Below are 17935 nucleotides of genomic sequence, written 5' to 3' on the forward strand. Positions count from 1 at the left end.
TCCATGTTGATTCTAGTAATTACATGTCTTGCTTTCTGGCAAGCTTATTTTGTTTTATTATTTTGCTTTGTCTTACTCCTGACTTTGAAGATGTGCTTCCAAATACTAAAATTCGGATGAATTAGAGAACTTTAATATAATGATTTGCCTTCTATGAACTATGTTCTTTAGTAATCAGTATGGTTTTGCTATCTGTTAAATCTTATTTGCAACTGTAGTCGAAGTTTAAGTACTAAAGAGCTTGTACTTGTACGCAGACTTTTAGATCTCAACTCAGTTCTGGAGAAGAAGGGGCTGGGATTGGTAAACAGCTACCATACAAGAAGGCCAGAAGTGCACCTCCTCTATTTAAAAGAAAACCCCAGAGTGGATTATATGCATCAGTTAGGAGCTCAGGGTATGGCAAGCCCAGTTCACCCTTCAAGACATTTTCTAATCTTGAAAAGAAAACTTCAAAGGACATTATGAAGAGCAAAAGCTTGAGATCCATTCCTCCCTCAAATCAGGCTAGGAAAAAAGGTAATCATACACTCTTTTCATGATAGAATTCTGTACATATAGTGTATTATTTTATTTTCTTTGTTCTCTACTTTCCCTGTTTCCTTCCTCCTTCCATGAACTTTCCTTATTCATAGAAAAAAATTATTCATAAGGTACTGCATTCCATCTTTGAAAGATTCAATTCAATTGAGTTCAGGAGGTTTTTCGTCATAAGTTCTAGGTTTTCCTGAACGAGACCCAGAAAGTATGGGAAGTGAATATAAAATAGGAGAGTCAAACCCCTCTTCATCTGGTTGGCTATGTAATATCCAAAATATTTGCCAGAGAAGAGCTATGAATTCAAAATGCAAATGGCAACGTATAAATGAGGGTCAACCATCTGGGTATTAGTTCAGTATAGACTTGGAGAGTAAGGATGTTTTATAGATCAAAGAATGCATACTTTTATACTCAGTGTCTCTGTTAGTTATTTCCTAATGTAGTTGCTTATCGCTATATTGGCAGAAGGAAAGGGTAATTTTCCTCTTAGAAGCCCATGCAACTAGTAAAAGAAATAGAAATGCTCAAGTCAAACCAACATTTCTGTTGCCTTAAGACTCCAGTGGGGAAGGGAGAGCAGTAGAACCAGAAGCGTTTTGTTCTTTTCTTTGTGATTAAATCAAATAGGTTACCAATTCCATCATTGTTTTCTGGTGATAGTTGTCGGAGGAGAACTAACCTCACTGGAAAATTCACTTCTAGCTTAAAAAGTAGGGAAGTGCCTTTCCCTACTACTGTCAATTCCAGGACCACTTTGTCTATATTTAAAATTCTTTCAGCATTAAAGACTCTCTTCTTCTGTCTGTTTTGGTGTGTCTTCACTGCAGCGATCTGTGTGTGTAAGATGGACAGGCTAGGGCTGATCTGTATGAGAGTGCAGGAGAACAGCAGTGGGGGATGGCTATTCTGGAGAGACAGGAATATGATTGTTGGCTTAATGCAAGCTTCCTTTCCTCCTGTTCTTAACCTACGGACCTCTGACCCCTTTTCCTAAGAAGTCTCTTGTGTTCTCTTATTTTCTCGTTTCTGTGGGACATCTGCTTGTGATGTTGTCATCTACTCATTGTTATTAATAATTAACTGCCCATTGGATCTAGTGCTTAATGTTAAGGAAAAACACTTGGAACATTTCCCAAATTTTAGAATCATCAAGAGGAGTGTGAAAATTTTTCATTAATGTTTTAGGAGTATTCATTCTGTACTTTCGGGATCAAGAAAATGAAATTTTGTTTTTAATATTATTTATTATATGTATTTTAGATAAACTAACCACCAACATTTTTGAAGTTTACTTTATCCAGATCCATTCACATAACAAATATTTTTTGAGCACCGACCTTGGTCCAGGCAATATTAGAGGCCCTTGAGATACATTAGTAAACAAAGTAGGCAAAGATATCTCCCCTCCCTCATTTTGTGAAACTTTCATCTGATGAGGAGAGATAAACTTTTAGCAATATGCATAATAAATCAGTAAATGAGGTTATATGCTAAGGAAAACTAAAGGTAGAGCAAGAACGTCAGTGGGGGAGGTCACAGTTTTCAATAAGATAGAGTAGGCCTCCTTGAGAGAGAGCCATTTGAACAAAGACTTGGAGGAGGCAAAGGAATTGGCCGTGTGGATAGCTGGGGGAAGCGTATTCCAGAAAAATGAAATGACTAAATAGTGCAAAAGTCCTGAAGTAGGGAGCGATGCCTGGCATGTTCAGGGAACAGCATGGAAGCCCATACGGCGTGGGCAGAGAGAGTAGGAGATGAGACCGGAGAGTCAAGGGAGAGGCACATGTAGGCTTTTCTAGGGCATTTTAAAGACTTAGGCTTTCACTCTTAGTGTGAAAACATGAGCCAACGAAAAGTTTGGAGCATGAGAGTGATTCATCTAATTATTCTTTAGACAGATTTCTTTGGCTGATACCTTATAGACCATATACATACAAACATATACACACACTGTAGAGGACACAGGAAGAAGCTCAGAGCCCAGTTAGAAGGTGATGTTAGGAGTGCAGGCTAGAAGTGATGGGGCTGAAACCAGTGTGGCAGCAGTGGTGGTGATGAGAAGCAGTTGGGTAAGGGTATATTTAGAAGACAGAACCAAGAGTCTAAAAGATCAGTTTGGGGTTGTGAGAGAGGAATCGAGGATGATGGCAACTGGGAGAATGAAGTTACTCTTTCGCTGGGATGGGGAAGGCTGAGGGGGAGTAGATCTGGGGGTGGAGAGAAGACCAAGAGTTCAGCTGTCGAGGTGATAGTTTTGAGGTGTCTGTTCTACACACAAGTAGAGAAAACAAGGAGGCAGTTAGGTAGAAAAGTGTAGAGTTAAGAGGGTGGTGTGGACTGTAGGTTTCAGACGTTAAAGATGAATATTTTTGAAGCCATGTTTGTCTGGGTTTTTTTAATTGAAGTATAGTTGATTTACAATATTGTGTTAGTTTCAGATGTACAGCATAGTGAAATTTTTTTTTTGCAGATTATATTCCATTGTAGGTGATTACAGGATATTGGGTATAATTCTCTTTGCTGTAGAGTGAATACTTGTTGCTTATCAATTCTATGTGTAGTAGTTTGTGCCTGTTAATCCCACACTTCTAGTTTGTCCCTCCCACCCCTCTCTCCCCTTGGTAACGACGAGTTTGTTGTCTATGTCTGTGAGTCTTTCTGTTTTGTATGTACATTCATTTGTATTAGTTTTTAGGTTCCACATAGAAGTTTTATATAGTATTTGTCTTTCTCAGTCTGACTTAACTTCACTAAGCATAATGTTCTCTGCAACTGATGAAGATTATCAAGAGAGCATATCTAGAGAAAAAGGAGCCAGGGCCTGAACCCTGGGCATGCTAACCTTAAGAGGTCAGGCGGAAGAGGAGTCGCCTGCAAAGAAGACAGAGCAAGGTTGCAGGAAACCTGAGTATGCGGGGTCCTGAAAGCCAGGTGAAGACAGTGTGTAAAGGAGAATTGATCTGCTCTATCAGTTGCTGCTGAGGGATAAAGAGAGATGGGGACTGACAGCTGGCCTTTGGGTTTAGCAGAAAGGAAGCCATCAGTATTGGACAAGCAGTTTCCGTGGATATGTGGCTGTGAAAGGCAAGCTGAGTGAGAATAGGAGGAGTGGAGTTGGGTACTTTGAGCTCTAGATGCCCCTGGAGGAAAGCATGTAAAAGGTAGGAAGAAAAAAATGGGGCAGTAGCTGACATGGAAGTGGAGTTAGGAGAAGCCTTTTATTTTGCCTTGTTTTGATTTAATGGGAGAAATAATAGTTGTGAATGAATAATAGTATGTTTATGCACTTTGGAAAGATGCAGTGGACAGGCAGAAATGCATGATGGAGGGGAGAATTGCTAGAGCAGTGTCCTTGAGTAGAGGAGCTGTCTTGGGATCCAGTGCACATGGGAAGAGTTGGCTTCAGAGAGGACCATGGACAGCTCGCCTGTGGGCAAGCCGATAGGAAGGGGGGAGATGTGGGTGCAGACTGGTGGGTGGGTAGAAGTGGTGAGAGGTTGCTTCCATTTACTCTGAGAAGTAAAGTACAATGTGATGAGGTGGCAGTGAAGTTGGGGCAGGGGTGTTGGAGGAGGGAAGATGTGAAAAGGCAATCCTGGAGGGTTAGACTGCAGCAGGAAGCGTCGGCGTGTAAGTTGAGACCAGGCAGGGTGTGTGTGTATTTGTATATGTGTGTGCACAGCCACATTCTACTGCACGATTGCAGGTGTTGGGTAGTTGTATAGTTGGGGTTGTCAAGAGGTGTGGCTTTTGCCAAATGAGTACAGTGAACTGAGAGAGAGCAAGAAGGGAGAGACCAACGTATGTGGAATGTAAGTTGAGTCGTGAAGGAAGAAAAGACATCAGGGGGGTGATACAGCATGACACAGGCAGGACCACAAAGTGAGTCCCAGGGGGTCCCAAGGATCGTGGGAATCCAGGTGGGAGGAAGGATTGATGGAGAGTAAAAATGCGTTACTGGTGATAGAAAAAGATCTAGAGCACCAGTGGGAGAGAGCAGCTGGGGCGGAGAGGCACGTATATACAGGGGTTGAAAGGATCCCCTGTGCGTGTATGTATGAGAGTGAAGAGAAGTAATGTCATGGGGTGGGAAGGAAACGAGGGGGTTGGTATAGAGGTTGATAGATTAAAGTAATATTTTTATGGATATTTTTCCCTATTTCACAATTTCATAGTGCTTGTGACTACCGAAATAAAAAAGAAACACATCAGTAAAATTCATATTAAAGTACAATGGTAAACTGTGACTGTCTATTTTTATACTGAGCTACTTTTTCTCATTAGACTATCCATTAAGTATGATTTTTTAATCTCTGTCTTTTTATTGGAAAATTTCCCAGAGTGACTTTAGTTTCATTTCCAAAGAACTGGAATTCCTTTGGGGTGGTTGTTACTTGTCACAGGTTGGGTCTTCAAGAAGCAGACCCTGAGGCAAAGATGAGTGTCCAGAAAGTCTAGAGACTGTGCTTGGGATCCACATTGGGTATGATGAAGAAGAAGCCCAATGACTGGGGCTTACGCAGTTAGAAGGCTTCTTTTTTTTCACGTAACCAAGAAACCAGGGCTCGTCAGTTCATAGCTGGTGCAACTGTGCAAGGACCCTTCTTTCCTGCTGCAAAATCCTTAGTCGGTGACTTTTGTCTTCCTTGTCACAAGATGGCTACACAACCTCCAGGCCTGTCAGGAGGAGAGGTGAAAGGTAAAAGGTCCCTGCCTGTTAACTCAGCAGCTTCTTAATCAGAAAAGTAGTCACTTTCTTGGAAGTGCCATGTAGGAAACTTCTGCTTTCATCTTATTGGCCAGAACTTTGATCCTGTGTTTCCTTCCCACCCCTCTCCCCAGTTGCATGGAGTCCAGGGAGATGGGTGTTTTTAACTGGCACACTGCTGCCCAGGGCAAAATTAGGTTTCTGTTATTAGGGAGGAAAAGGAGATTGGCGGCTAGTGGTGTCTGCACGTGGCAGTTTTCCTTTTTATTCTAAATTAATTTTCTTGGGCTATTGCCTCTTATATTTTTATCTTTAGACTGATACGTTTACTGTCACAGAAGGAATAATTGCTCATTCTTTAAATTTAAAAAACACAGAGAAGTAAAAAGAAAGCAGTAATTAGCCAGGAACAACTGAGGTCACACTGGGTGAGCCTCTTTCCATGCTTCTTGTATGTATGTCCTTGTCCAGGTCGAAGGAAGCGGGGATGGGAGCTGGAAGGAAGGAGACAGGCAGGACAAACAGACAAAGCATTTTATAAGAAACAGATCACACTTCATAAGTTCTTTTTAAATAAAATATTAGATTGAGTTTCACTTAAATCTGTAAGACGAGAAAGAAACTTCATCCTAAGAAATACTACATCTCAAAAGATCCCTTTAAGAAAATAGACTGTGGAAACCTCTGAAAGGTTGGCAAAACCATGTTGTTGTTTTTACCTACATTTTGTACATTATCTGTTTTCCCTTCTATGAAATATGAGGCAGTAAAACCCCCAGTCACATGCCTGCTACCCATTTTTGTTGGATTTATTTTTACTTGTTCAGGATATATTTAGTTTATTCGCTCCAGCGACTGTAATTCTCCTCAGCTTTTGAATGAGGGTCTTGGTTCTGGCTATGAAAGGGCCAGAATGCTTTTCACCAGTCCCTTATCCATCGCTTCTCCATTCTGGAATTATTTTGATTGGTTTCTTATTTGACTGAATTTTCTTAATCCATTGTTTTTTCAAGAAGGGTTCATGGGTTCCAAATTCTGCAGTGTTTTTTCACGTTTGAATTTTATATCCAAGCAAATTTTCTTTCAGGTATAAAGGGAAAAGATACTGTCCATGTACTATTATTGAAAATAATTACTTAGAGAAACCAAAGTTAAGAATCCAGGAAGGGAGAATTGTGGTATAAAAGCACTGGCTGACTGCAGCTTGAGCAAGAACCACCTGCCGCTCTTGGCCCCCACATCCTAGGGAGAATCACAATGCTAGCAGAATCACACCCCATTCGTTGGCCATGTTGATGCACCTCCAGTGTCTTGGAAGGATTGATGCCTGTTTTTACAGTGATTCAAACAGTTCCTTTCATTTCTCGAGAAAAACCTTCCACGTCAAACAATCCAATTAAATATGATTACTACTCTATAAGGAAAATCCTGTGTGCCCGGAAAAGATTAGAAGGATATCTCGGGCTGAGGTACTATTGGGGACGTGTTTCTTCTTTTGACTTTCCTGTATTTTCCAAATCTTTTAATGACCATGTATTTCACTTTAATGAAAAAGTAAACTCTGCATTTGAAAAGTTAGCATCTTGAAAAAATTATATTAAAAATATAAATATCAAATGCTTCATTTACATCTAAAGCAATCAAATAAATATTTACTCAGTGTGCAGTTCAGAATCTGTAATAATTGAACATGGGCCTCAAGACCTCTCTAGGTATTTCCCTTAAATGTTTATTTTTATTATTAACTGAATAACTTACTGGCCTTAGAATTATTTCCACTGTTTGAGGATTTACGAGGTACCTTTTAAAAGCTGAAAATCTCACCAGAATATATATACATTAATCACATTTTTTCTAATTTAATAAACAGGATATTATAGCAGTATTATCATTTGTTTTTTAATCAGATTTAAACTACTTGTTATAAAGTTTCCATGTAATCTATATTATTCCAGTGATACTATATCTTGATATACGTTACTTATAAAAAATGTGCTCTGAAAGCACACTTAATCTGAAGTAAAATGCTTCATAAAGTTATCAGCTGCTCTTTGATTCATTGTTTAGATATTTTTATTTGTTACTGCTGTGAACATTTGACAGAATAATTATTGAAAAATAATAAAACCTGAAATTATCCCAATCTACATTCTCCTCACGTTTATTCAGCTCCAGCTGTCATTTGACGTGAATCTTGTGTCATTACCCTTCTGTGTCAAATTGAGCAGAATGAGCAGGATTACGGGCAGGAGTTCGGAGTGCAGTGGAACAGATGCGTTGCAGGTGTCAGCCTGCTTCGTGATCCTCGTTTGTCTTAGTGTTCTCATTGTATTAGTACTTATTTGTTACATAATTGCTGAATACACACTCAACTTAGTTTGTATTTGTGGTGCTTTTATCCATTGCTTACAATCTTCAGAAATCTTATCTGGAACGAGACTCATCAGGCCTGCAGCTTTGGGTAGAGCAGCACCCCAAACGGAAAGTTGCCTGGCTACTCCTAAGGAGTCTGAAGGCCCTACAGAAGCAGATTCCTGTGCTCAGGTTCAGAATGTAGGTATTGGATTTCAAAATAATATTCATAATGTTTTTATGTTCTGTAATTATATATTGAAAGTAAATTATAAATAATGAAATATATGTAATTTCTTTTATGTTGCCTGATATTCTTGTCACGCAAGAATTTATTGATCTTCTTATACAGTAGAACATTGTTAACCATGTCATTTTTATTCTTTGTGGGTTTTTTCCCCCTAACCACCTGTGTTCAAACCTAATAGTATAACTCTACATAATGAAGTAATGCTTTTCCTTTAAAGGATTCTTCAGGATACCATGGTGGGAACAAGGAGACAGAATTGATTATGTTTAAAAGGGTTCAGGAAGCAGAGGAAAAATGGAGGGGTGCCCAAGCCCTAATTGAGCAGATTAAAGTCACATTCTCAGAAAAGGAGAGAGAGCTGGAAAACAAGGTGGAGGAACTAAAGAGACAACAGGAAAAGGAACTCTTCAGGCTGAATCAAGACAATTATATTCTACAAGCCAAGGTACTAGACACATTGTCCTACTTCTCCTTTTATTTAATTAAAAAAGAACTGGTACTCCCCGCTAAATGCATTGTCATTTGCTTGTCGCTGGGGCTGCTTCACTTGATATATTTGCTGTATAAAACATGAACATGGTTCCTGAGAGTGCCTCCTTACAGAAGAGCCTACATGGAACCCCTGGGGGGGAAATTGAAATTGAAATTGGCTCATTTTGATAGTTTTCTTGTTAGCAGTCCTTTCTGAAAACAAATCCCTTGGTTCGCTGTGACCTTCACGGAAGACAGAGTTTCAGAAAGAAAGCTATGGAAGGTCTAGGTTCAGAAAGTGACACTGTGTAGCATTTCTGAGTTACTTCCATCCTCAGAACTATCAGCACGAAGCACACTGAAGTGGTTTAACTGTAGTTGGTGTTACGATCATTCCACTGTGGTTATAAGGCAGTCTTAGGTTTATGTACCTTGAATTTTCTGTTATTCTCCCTCACTGCTCACTGTATCATTTCCTTCTCCAAACAAAACAATACCTGCATGTTCTCAAAGTTAAGTGGCTTTGAAGAATCAAACAAAAAACAAAGGTGGTTGCATTTTGGAGAAACAGCTGATCCTGTCACTGAAGAAAAATTGAAGCAAATCCAAAAAGAAATACAAGAACAAGAGACACTTCTGCAAGGATATCAACAGGTATGGCTCTTCAGCACATAGTGAGTTTGTCTTGAGATTCTTTGATTATAAAAATAAGGCATTTAAAAATATTTGTGTCCATTTAACAGGTAATGGGAATTCTGGCAATGCAAGGAAGTAATAATTTGACTAGTCTGTACATTTCTCATGGGCAGAATTAAAGTGGTGAAGGGCATGGGCTCTGGATTCAAAAAATCTGGTTTTAGACTTTGCTTCACTACCTGCTGTGCAGCCTTAGGCAGATCATTTCACCTCTCAGCCAGTTTCCTCATCTGTGAAGTGGGAATGAGGATAATAGTACCTGTCTCATAAGGTGGTTGTGAAATTAAAATAAGACAGTACAGATCAACCACTTCGTGCCTTCCACGCAGTAACCAGTTACTGCCTGTTGCCTGTTACTAATTGTAATAGCCATATTTCCTTAGAAACTGTCCTCTTTTTCTTTAATTTTCTGTAATTTTTTCAGTAGATAATATTGGCTAGTTTTGAGATTATATTGAGAAATATAAATCTGAAATCAATTGCCAATGCCCTGAGAGTGAAAAACAATTGAATTAAATGGGAGAAAATGTGTGTGTCCTATAGAAGCCATACATTTGTTCTCTGGGATGATGGAGTGTTGGTGGTGTTGACCTGACAGTCAGCCAGGGCAGGTTTGGTGATCCCCAGAATGAGACTTGTCTTAGTTTCTTTCCCATCACTCCTTTTTCTTAACTTCCCTCCCCTTCTTCTTCTGTCTCATTACCTTTTTCTTTTGTGACAACAATAGCCTAAGCATCCAGCCTACCGATAACCAGCATTTTCATTCCAGGGACATCCAGAGAAAGCATCACCACATCAGAGACTACAGCTTTTGCTGTAAATGAAATTGTACTGATTTTGCAGGACACCCCACCATAGAGTTAGTGAGAACCGTCCAAAAACCCTTCCTGCCATTCTGAGCTTGCTGTATAGGACATGGGTTTTAAGGAGGATTTCACAGACCTTTGAGTATGCCAACCACCCACTCTCACAAAGATAATACAAAATTTATGTGTCTGTGTATGTATGTATTTTTCGGAGTTTCATTAATTCTGCAGATAATCAAGCACAGACTGTGTGCCAGGCACTAGGCCAGACGTGGTGAGACAGTTCATAGTTTTCATTAGATCCTCAGAGGTCCGTGGTTTTCATCAGATTCTTGATTTTAAAGAGGTTACTAAGCCAGAGCATCTAAGCACAGATGGGTACTTTCTCCCCCTGATCTCACTGTTTGAGTCCCCCTTCAGCTCAAGTCAGGTGCTGTACTGGGTCTAGTCTCTGCTCTGCTCTGTCCTGATCTTCCACAAACACCCAGTCTCTAACTCCCTGCTCACAGAAATTTCCAGAAACAAACATGGATACCCACCGTGGGTACATCCAATTACCTCACGGCAGAAAGACGGGCCAAAAATAGGAAAAAAGAAGGTGCAAACAGTCCCACTGGCCTTTCCATCCCTGGTGCCTGAAGTCAGGATGTGGTTATTCCTGCAGTCTCTCCCCCATTTACTCCTGTGAAATGCGGTACATTATACTGACAGGCTCTTTGGCTTTGGGAATTTTTTTGCAACTTTTTTTTCAAGTAAGCGTTTTGATCATTTTAGAAAGAATTGTTTTCAGGTAACAGATTTTCTTCTGAGACAAATCAAAGAGTTTGAAAAAGATTTTGCTTACTCAAAAACTGAAGAAATTTAAAAGCTATTAAAAATGTTTAAAGGATGTATCTTTTAGAAGCAGATACACTTATGTAAGCACTACTGATTTTTAACTAAAACATAATTTCCCGTGTATAAAAAGGAAAACGAAAAATTGTATAATCAAGTGAAAGATCTCCAAGAACAAAACAAGAAAAATGAGGAGCGAATGTTCAAGGAAAACCAAAGTTTATTCAGCGAGTTAGCTGCCTTAAAGTAAGTCCTTTTAAAATTCTTAAAATCAAATATACTTGGACTATTTCTAAGCATTTTATTGTTATATTAATAAAACATTTAGGATACTTAGAAATTTTTAAAAATTGTACACTGATTTACAGTTCTGTAACTTTTGTATTTTTAATATTTAGTGGATTTTCCTTTGATATTAGATGACTAGTACATACTTTCAGTATTTTCAGTATATTCGTATTTGAGTTTGACATCTATTTCAGGAAACTGAATATTCCTTTTAAGCCTGAGATACTTGGGTAATACATCTTAGTAATAATGCTGTTAGTAATAATAGTAAAGAGAAAATACAGTATTATTTACTGTCTTAGGTCAGGTTCCATACAAGTAGAGCCTGAGGTGGGGATCGTCGTGGAGGTGATCTCCCGGAGGATTAGTCTCAGGAGATGGGGAGCCAGAGAAGCGAGATGGGGGCGGGTAGCAGGAGGGCAAGCAAGTAAGAATGTGGTCTCGGCTGGAGGCTGGCTTCATTCTGCTCTCGCCAGGAGGCTCAGGAGAACACATTGCATTGCAGAGTTGGCCCCTACTTGAGGCACGTGGGGGGCAACCTTTTGTACCCCCCAAGGCAGCCAGTCCCTGGCTGAGGTGGGCCCCAGGGAGCGAGTGGGGGTATCCTCTGGGCCAGGGGTCAGGGGTTGCTATTTGGCAAGGGCATTTCTCCAGAGAAGGAGAACCTGCGAGTTATTACAACCAGCGCTCACCGTGGCAGGCTGACGGGGCACCAGCACCCACTTAAGAATCAATCATACTTCAGACTATATGGCCTTTGGGATGTTACCACATCCGTCTTTAACACACTAAGTGAAAGAGCTGAACCAACACATGTGGGCAAGCTAGGGTACTGTCTTCTTTTGGGAAATGACTGCCAGCTATGCATCATTTCACCTAAACACCTAAAACCTCAGATAGGACCGCTATCAGAAGAAATTTCTTTGACTCTGAATGTCATGTATGTTTTATTTATTTACATACTTCTTCCATTTTTTTTGTAAGGTAACTTAGGGCATGTGAGGCAGGGCTGCTGTTAGCTCACATTCATCTTTCTTGCAAAATAGAAAAAAGCATATCTTGTAGCAGACAAAGCTGGAAAGTACACAGGTTGGCTAGTGAGGGCACTTTTGTGTAAATTAGGAAGGGGAAAATGCCCCTTTCTCCTGGTAAGTGTGACCCCAAGCCAAGGCTGATAATCTGCACAGTTCTGAGGCATGAAGGCATTTACATCTGCTTTCTTCCCAGATGCTTCAATAAAGTATTTTAAAATTTCATATCTGATAATGTTGCCTGGCTTTTTTTTTTTTTTTTTTTTTGTGGTATGCGGACCTCTCACTGCTGTGGCCTCTCCCGTTGCGGAGCACAGGCTCCGGACGCGCAGGCTCAGCAGCCCTGGCTCACGGGCCCAGCTGCTCCGCGGCATGTGGGATCTTCCCGGATCAGGGCACGAACCCGCCGTGTCCCCTGCATTGGCAGGCGGACTCTCAACCACTGCACCACCAGGGAAGCCCTGTTGCCTGGCTTTTAAGAGAGAAGATCTATTCCAAGATCCAAACCTGAAGCTCTGAATGAATTTTCACAATGGAATAAATGGTTTCTCTAGAAAGTAGGGTTAGGTAATCATATGTGTACTCCTAAACTTGTATAATATCTCTGGAAAAAAACAGAAAAATTGATTCTAAGGTACCAGTAGTAGACTGTGTTTGTTTTTGTTTGTTAGTTTCCATGGGTATGATTGGCAATTTGTGTTTCTCAGGAGTCTAGAATGATGTGACAAGGAGTACAGAACACCACAGGGGAAATACAGCAAGTCTTTCCGGGCGATTGATTTTTTTTTTTTTCTGAGAATTGGCAGGAAATATTTTTATATTACAAATAAACCAGTACTCTTAGGGTTTTGGTTCTTTTAGATTATACATAAAAATTTCACATGAAGTATACTTCTCTTTTAGTATTTTAGTATTGTAATCTTTAGTTTAAATAAACTTTCTCTTCAGTGACTCACATAGTTTCAACGTGCAAAGTGTTTTTAATTTTTAAGAATTGAATATTTTGTATTGAAAGGAGTACCTTGTAAAAAATATATTTTTTTTTATTTTCAAAATAAATCAGAGAACAGATGCATAAAAGTCGTTTCCTGTCTCAAGTAGTTGAAGATTCAGAGCCCACCAGAAACGAGAATTTTACAGATCTGTTAGCAGAACTACGGGTGGCACAGGTAAGTTGCATAAGGATTTTAACCATTAGCAATAGGAAAGATTGTTATAAAAATCTCTACATGTGTAAAAAAAAAATCTGCTTTTGTAATTTATGAAAAAATAAACTCTGCTTATAAATTTCATACCAATTAAAAATTAGGAAATATCTAAGGTTAGCACTGGGACACATGTGACCTTACTATAGAGGAGACAATGTGATGCTGGTTTTAGGTGGCATCCTCTTTATAATCCAACCTCTCATCAGGCATTTTTCACGTGGAGCCATGGTTGGACACATAACCTTATTTAGGGCATGTATACCTAACTTCAAATTCCTCATTGGAAATGTACAGCTAAAATAGGAAAATAATTTGAAGATAATCATTCACCTTAACAAGTTAGCTGGCTTTTCCTCTGTCTTCCCAAGTGGACTGTGCAGTTCTAGGGGCCAGAGGCTATATCTGCAAATATGTGTGTCTGATGTGCCTAACACAGAGGTGAAATGCAATAGCTACTGTATAACTTTTTTCTTTATTTGTATTGAATTGTTATAAAGAATATGGCCTAGAATTTTCTAAAGCAGTATTTATCAATAGGAGAAGTTTGGGAATTTAGGGCAGATTAATTCTGTCTTAAGCAGAACAGTTCTAGGCATTGCATGATTTTTATCACTCCTGTCGCCAGGAACTATGCTCATAGCACCCACCAGTCGCTGCAACACTCAAAAGCACTGCCACGTTTCCAGACATCTCCTGTGGGAGGGCAGTCAACTCTCCCCACTCCCTCCCATTAAGAACCACAGCACTAAACTAAAAAGTCCTTCCAGTCTATTTGAATGATTATGTAAATTAGAAAAATTCCAATTACATATCACTTTTTAATTAGAAATTTATTATATAAAGTTAAGTTATATAGCACTTTAAACATGCCTTAGTTCAATAATTGATGCTTAACAGACTTGTATGTAAAATACATCTTCAAATATGAATCCATTAGAGAACTTTCTTAAGATGCATGTATGTACAGAATGATTAGATAGGTAGGCAGATAAGTAGAAAGAAGGAATAAATGATTGGACACCCGCACTTATCAGTGGGCCTCAAAAACTAGCAAGTTAGGAGAGCAATTAACATTGCTGAAGTTTATGAAGACTTGGGAAAACATGGTAAGGTTTCAAGCACAGCATTAGCTTCATTTGAAGGCTGTTATTAGTGACCTTTTAAAAGTGCTACTTTGAACACACTTTTTTCTGACAAACGGGAAACTAAAACTGCCACTGAAATCACTGGAAAGTGCTGGCTAAAATATAAGAAACATCTTGTAAATGCATAACCCAGCTCTCAAGAAAGTAAGGGGAATCTCTAGGGGTCAGAAATGAACAGGGAACCTAGCAGTAAACATTGCTCCTAGGCTACCAGTTCAGTAACCACGAGCCTTGAGCTTTAACAACAAAGTAGAGATAGGACCCCAGGATTTCAAAGGGCCACATCCTTCAGTAAAACAGTGGTCCATGAAAAAATCCACCCACCTTCAGAAGGGGCTGAGATATCAAGAAAGCTTATCTGTCTTAACTTGATTTCTTTATAGAGAGGGGGGAAAAAAATCTCTGCTCAGTGTCTTACTAGTTGTTCAGTATAAATGTCATCCCTACTGCCTTCATTTGTGTTTTAGTATTTGAATTGACACTACTTTCAAGGTTTGGTCATACTCAAACTGGAAAAGGAAAATAGCATAAAAGGTGGTCCTGAGTTAGTGATCATCTTAAGTGTGTCTTAAGAAACACATGCAAAACACTCTTAGAGGTATCCATCCTTAACCCAGCTCACATGGTATTCCTTCAGATAAAATCCTGCTGACGGTACGCCCAGAATGCAGAATTACAAAACCCGGGGAAACAACCCACCGGGAGCAGGCATGGGATGGTTTAATAAACAGCAGGATTAGAACCCCAATCAAATTACTGAGTAGACTATGAAATAAATAGACTTTAAATGATTCAATATACAAAATAAGTGAGAAATTCAGTGTGAGGAAAGAACAAAACAGACTAGGCAAATTCAGAGAAAAATAAACAGAATAAGTAGAAAAATTAAATAGATCATACATAACTAAGAAGAAATTGGTAAACTAGAAGATAGATCTAAGGAGCTTAGAGTGAAACACAAAAAATAGAGAAATGAAAAATATCAGAGATGTGAGATACTCTAGTATGTAATTAAATTTTTTTAAAAGTAATGGCTAAGAATTGTCTAGAAATTAATAAAAGAGATGAATTCTCAAATTCAGGAAATACAGTGAGTCCTACGCAGGATACGTAATTTAAAATCTACATCTAAACCCATCATGGTGAAAGTACCAAAGGCAGGGAACACCTTAAAAGAAATCAGAAAGGGACTTCCCTGGTGGCGCAGCAGTTAAAAATCCACCTGCCACTGCAGGGGACACGGGTTCTATCCCTGGTCCGGGAAGATCCCACATGCTGTGGAACAGCTAAGCCAGTGCGCCACAACTACTGAAGCCCACGCGCCTAGAGCCCATGTTCTGCAACAAGAGAAGCCACCGCAAGGAGAAGCGGGTGCACTGCAACGAAGAGTAGCTCCTTCTCGCTGCAACTAGAGAAAGCCTGCGCGCAGCAATGAAGACCCAACACAGCCAAAAAAACAAAAAAGATTAAAAAAAAAAGAAATCAAAAAAAGAAGTGTTAAAGATAAAAATTACTTAGGGTTGTGTTTATTTGTGCAAATATTGAAAGATGGAATGTCATGCGTTAACTTTCATTCACTTTGGTTTTCTGAGTTTAAATAGTTTAAGAGCAAAAAATTCATACTGAGATAAATCTGTAATACAATACTCATATCAAACCTACTTACGTATAGTCTCATTTGTACCTTAAAAATTAATACCAGTTAGTGTAGTCTTAAAATGTGAATTGTTGTTTTGTAAACTATGGATGGACACATACTAAAAGCGAAGGTCCTGAGCCCTGTCCTTCTAGATTCCCAGGGTGGAGAGGAGGATGAGGCTGACTGCAGTTCGGCCAGTCAGTCAGGCAATCGTCCTGGAGTTGGAAAAAGAGTAGGTAAACAAGACAGACATGGGCCTTGCTCACTAGGAACCTATATTCTACCAGGGAAGACAGATAATAAGTGAACAAGAAATAGTTACAAATAGAGGTAAGTTCTTTGAGGAAAATAAGAATAGAGACTAACGGTAGGCAGGGCAGGGGTAAGGCAGCTGTCAGCCGTGTGGGCAAGGAGGTGCTCTCTGAGAAAGTGGTGTCTGCATCGAGAATGGAGGAGAAGCAGCAGCTCACTGTGCAAAGACCGAGCCTTCCAGCCAGGGGCAAGCACAGGCCGAGTCAGGGTTGGGCTTGGTACCTTCCAGATACAGGGGCACCTGAGGCAGAAGTGGGTGAGTAAGGACAAGAGTGATGGAAGAAAAGGTCGGAGAGACAGGCAGAGGCCTCTGAGTGTCCACACGGTGGGTTCTTGTAGAAATTCAATGCTCTCCTGAAAAGACACCCACAGAAGATCGCACAGAAGATTAAACAACGAAATGATACAGCTAGAACCACGATTATTCAAGCCCTTATGAATGGCTTTATTTTCTTCATAAGACTGTATTTTAGATTCTAAGGTAGGGTGATAGAAAGTTTCTAAGAATTTTCATTTTGAAAGTAAAATATACCAACTGTGCCCCAGGAGTTTGTTCAGCAGGTATGAGTTCAGCTCAGTATACATTTACTGAGTACCTGCCATGTGCTTGGTGCCAGAAAGCAAGCAGTAAAATCAGTCTTGGTCCCCAAAGAGCTCTCAGCCTAACAAAGAGAAAACGCTTGTATGCAAATAAGTGTTGTATGAAACAAAGTAGTAAATGCTGTGCTAGAGGTACACTGAAAGTTTGTGGTAATGCCGGGGCAGGTATTATCAGGAATAGCCTCATTTGAACTGTGCTCTGAAGGATAAGTATGACTTTGGCAAGGCGAGGAATGAGGGCAGTTGAGAGAGTGCGGCATATGAACACATGGAGAATTTAACTTTTTTAAAAATGTGCCAAGCATTTTTTTGCATTTGTGATATAGGGATGAGCAAAGTCAAGTTCTGCTTTCAAGTAAACGTCTATGTCAGGCGGTGATGAGTGTGTGAGAAGAAAAAATAGCAGCACCCCTGGGGGCCAGGATGAGGGTTGCCGTTTTAGAATGATCAGGGAAGGCCTTCCTGGGGCCTCGTTTGAACAGAAATCCTGATAAAGTGAAGGAACGAACCACCTGGCTGTGTGAGGGCAGAGGAGACAGTAAGTGCAAAAACACCGTGGGGTTGGAACGTGCTGGGCGGGTTCAGAGAACAGCCAGGAGGTCTCTGCAGCTGGCGTGGAACGCGAGGGGGAGATTTGCAGGAGGTGCGTCAGAGGAGCGGGCACGACTGGGTTCTGTGACACTGAAGGTCATGGTAAGAACTGTCGGCTTCCCCCAAGAGGGGTGGGAGCCACCAGAGAGCTTCAGACAGAAGACTGACATTAACTGACTCTTGAAGACAGTTCCTCTGGCTGCTGTGAGGAGAAAAGACTAGGTGCTGAGAGTGGAAGAGGCAGACTGGTTAGAAGGGTATTGGAGTAACCGAGAAGTGAGAACGGCAGAGTGGAAGGGCTTGGAAGCTGTGTTGAGTTACGTGATTAGAACTGATTCTAGTAGGCTCTGGGGAGCTCGTGATCGTTTGGAGGGGAATGGTGATGAGATCAAGCTAAAATTTAGAAAAATAGTTAGCAGTGTTTATGATGACGTGGGTGAAGGAGACTCTACCACAGTTTATTG

General features: G+C 40.1%; 1 protein-coding gene across 4 annotated transcripts in view; it reads left to right on the forward strand.

Annotated features, from left to right (window-relative positions):
* Nucleotides 1-17935, forward strand: part of CEP162 (centrosomal protein 162) — a 156953-nt gene that overhangs the window by 106739 nt on the left and 32279 nt on the right. For all 4 annotated transcript variants that reach the window (XM_049695336.1, XM_033428509.2, XM_004270068.4 and 1 more), the window contains 6 exons: nt 258-519; nt 7668-7801; nt 8068-8295; nt 8835-8975; nt 10791-10903; nt 13040-13145. In XM_049695336.1, the coding sequence (XP_049551293.1) occupies nt 258-519; nt 7668-7801; nt 8068-8295; nt 8835-8975; nt 10791-10903; nt 13040-13145 (984 nt within the window). The remainder of the gene's footprint in view (nt 1-257; nt 520-7667; nt 7802-8067; nt 8296-8834; nt 8976-10790; nt 10904-13039; nt 13146-17935) is intronic.

The sequence above is a fragment of the Orcinus orca genome, chromosome 12 (genome assembly GCF_937001465.1).
Source record: "Orcinus orca chromosome 12, mOrcOrc1.1, whole genome shotgun sequence".
NCBI lineage: Eukaryota > Metazoa > Chordata > Mammalia > Artiodactyla > Delphinidae > Orcinus > Orcinus orca.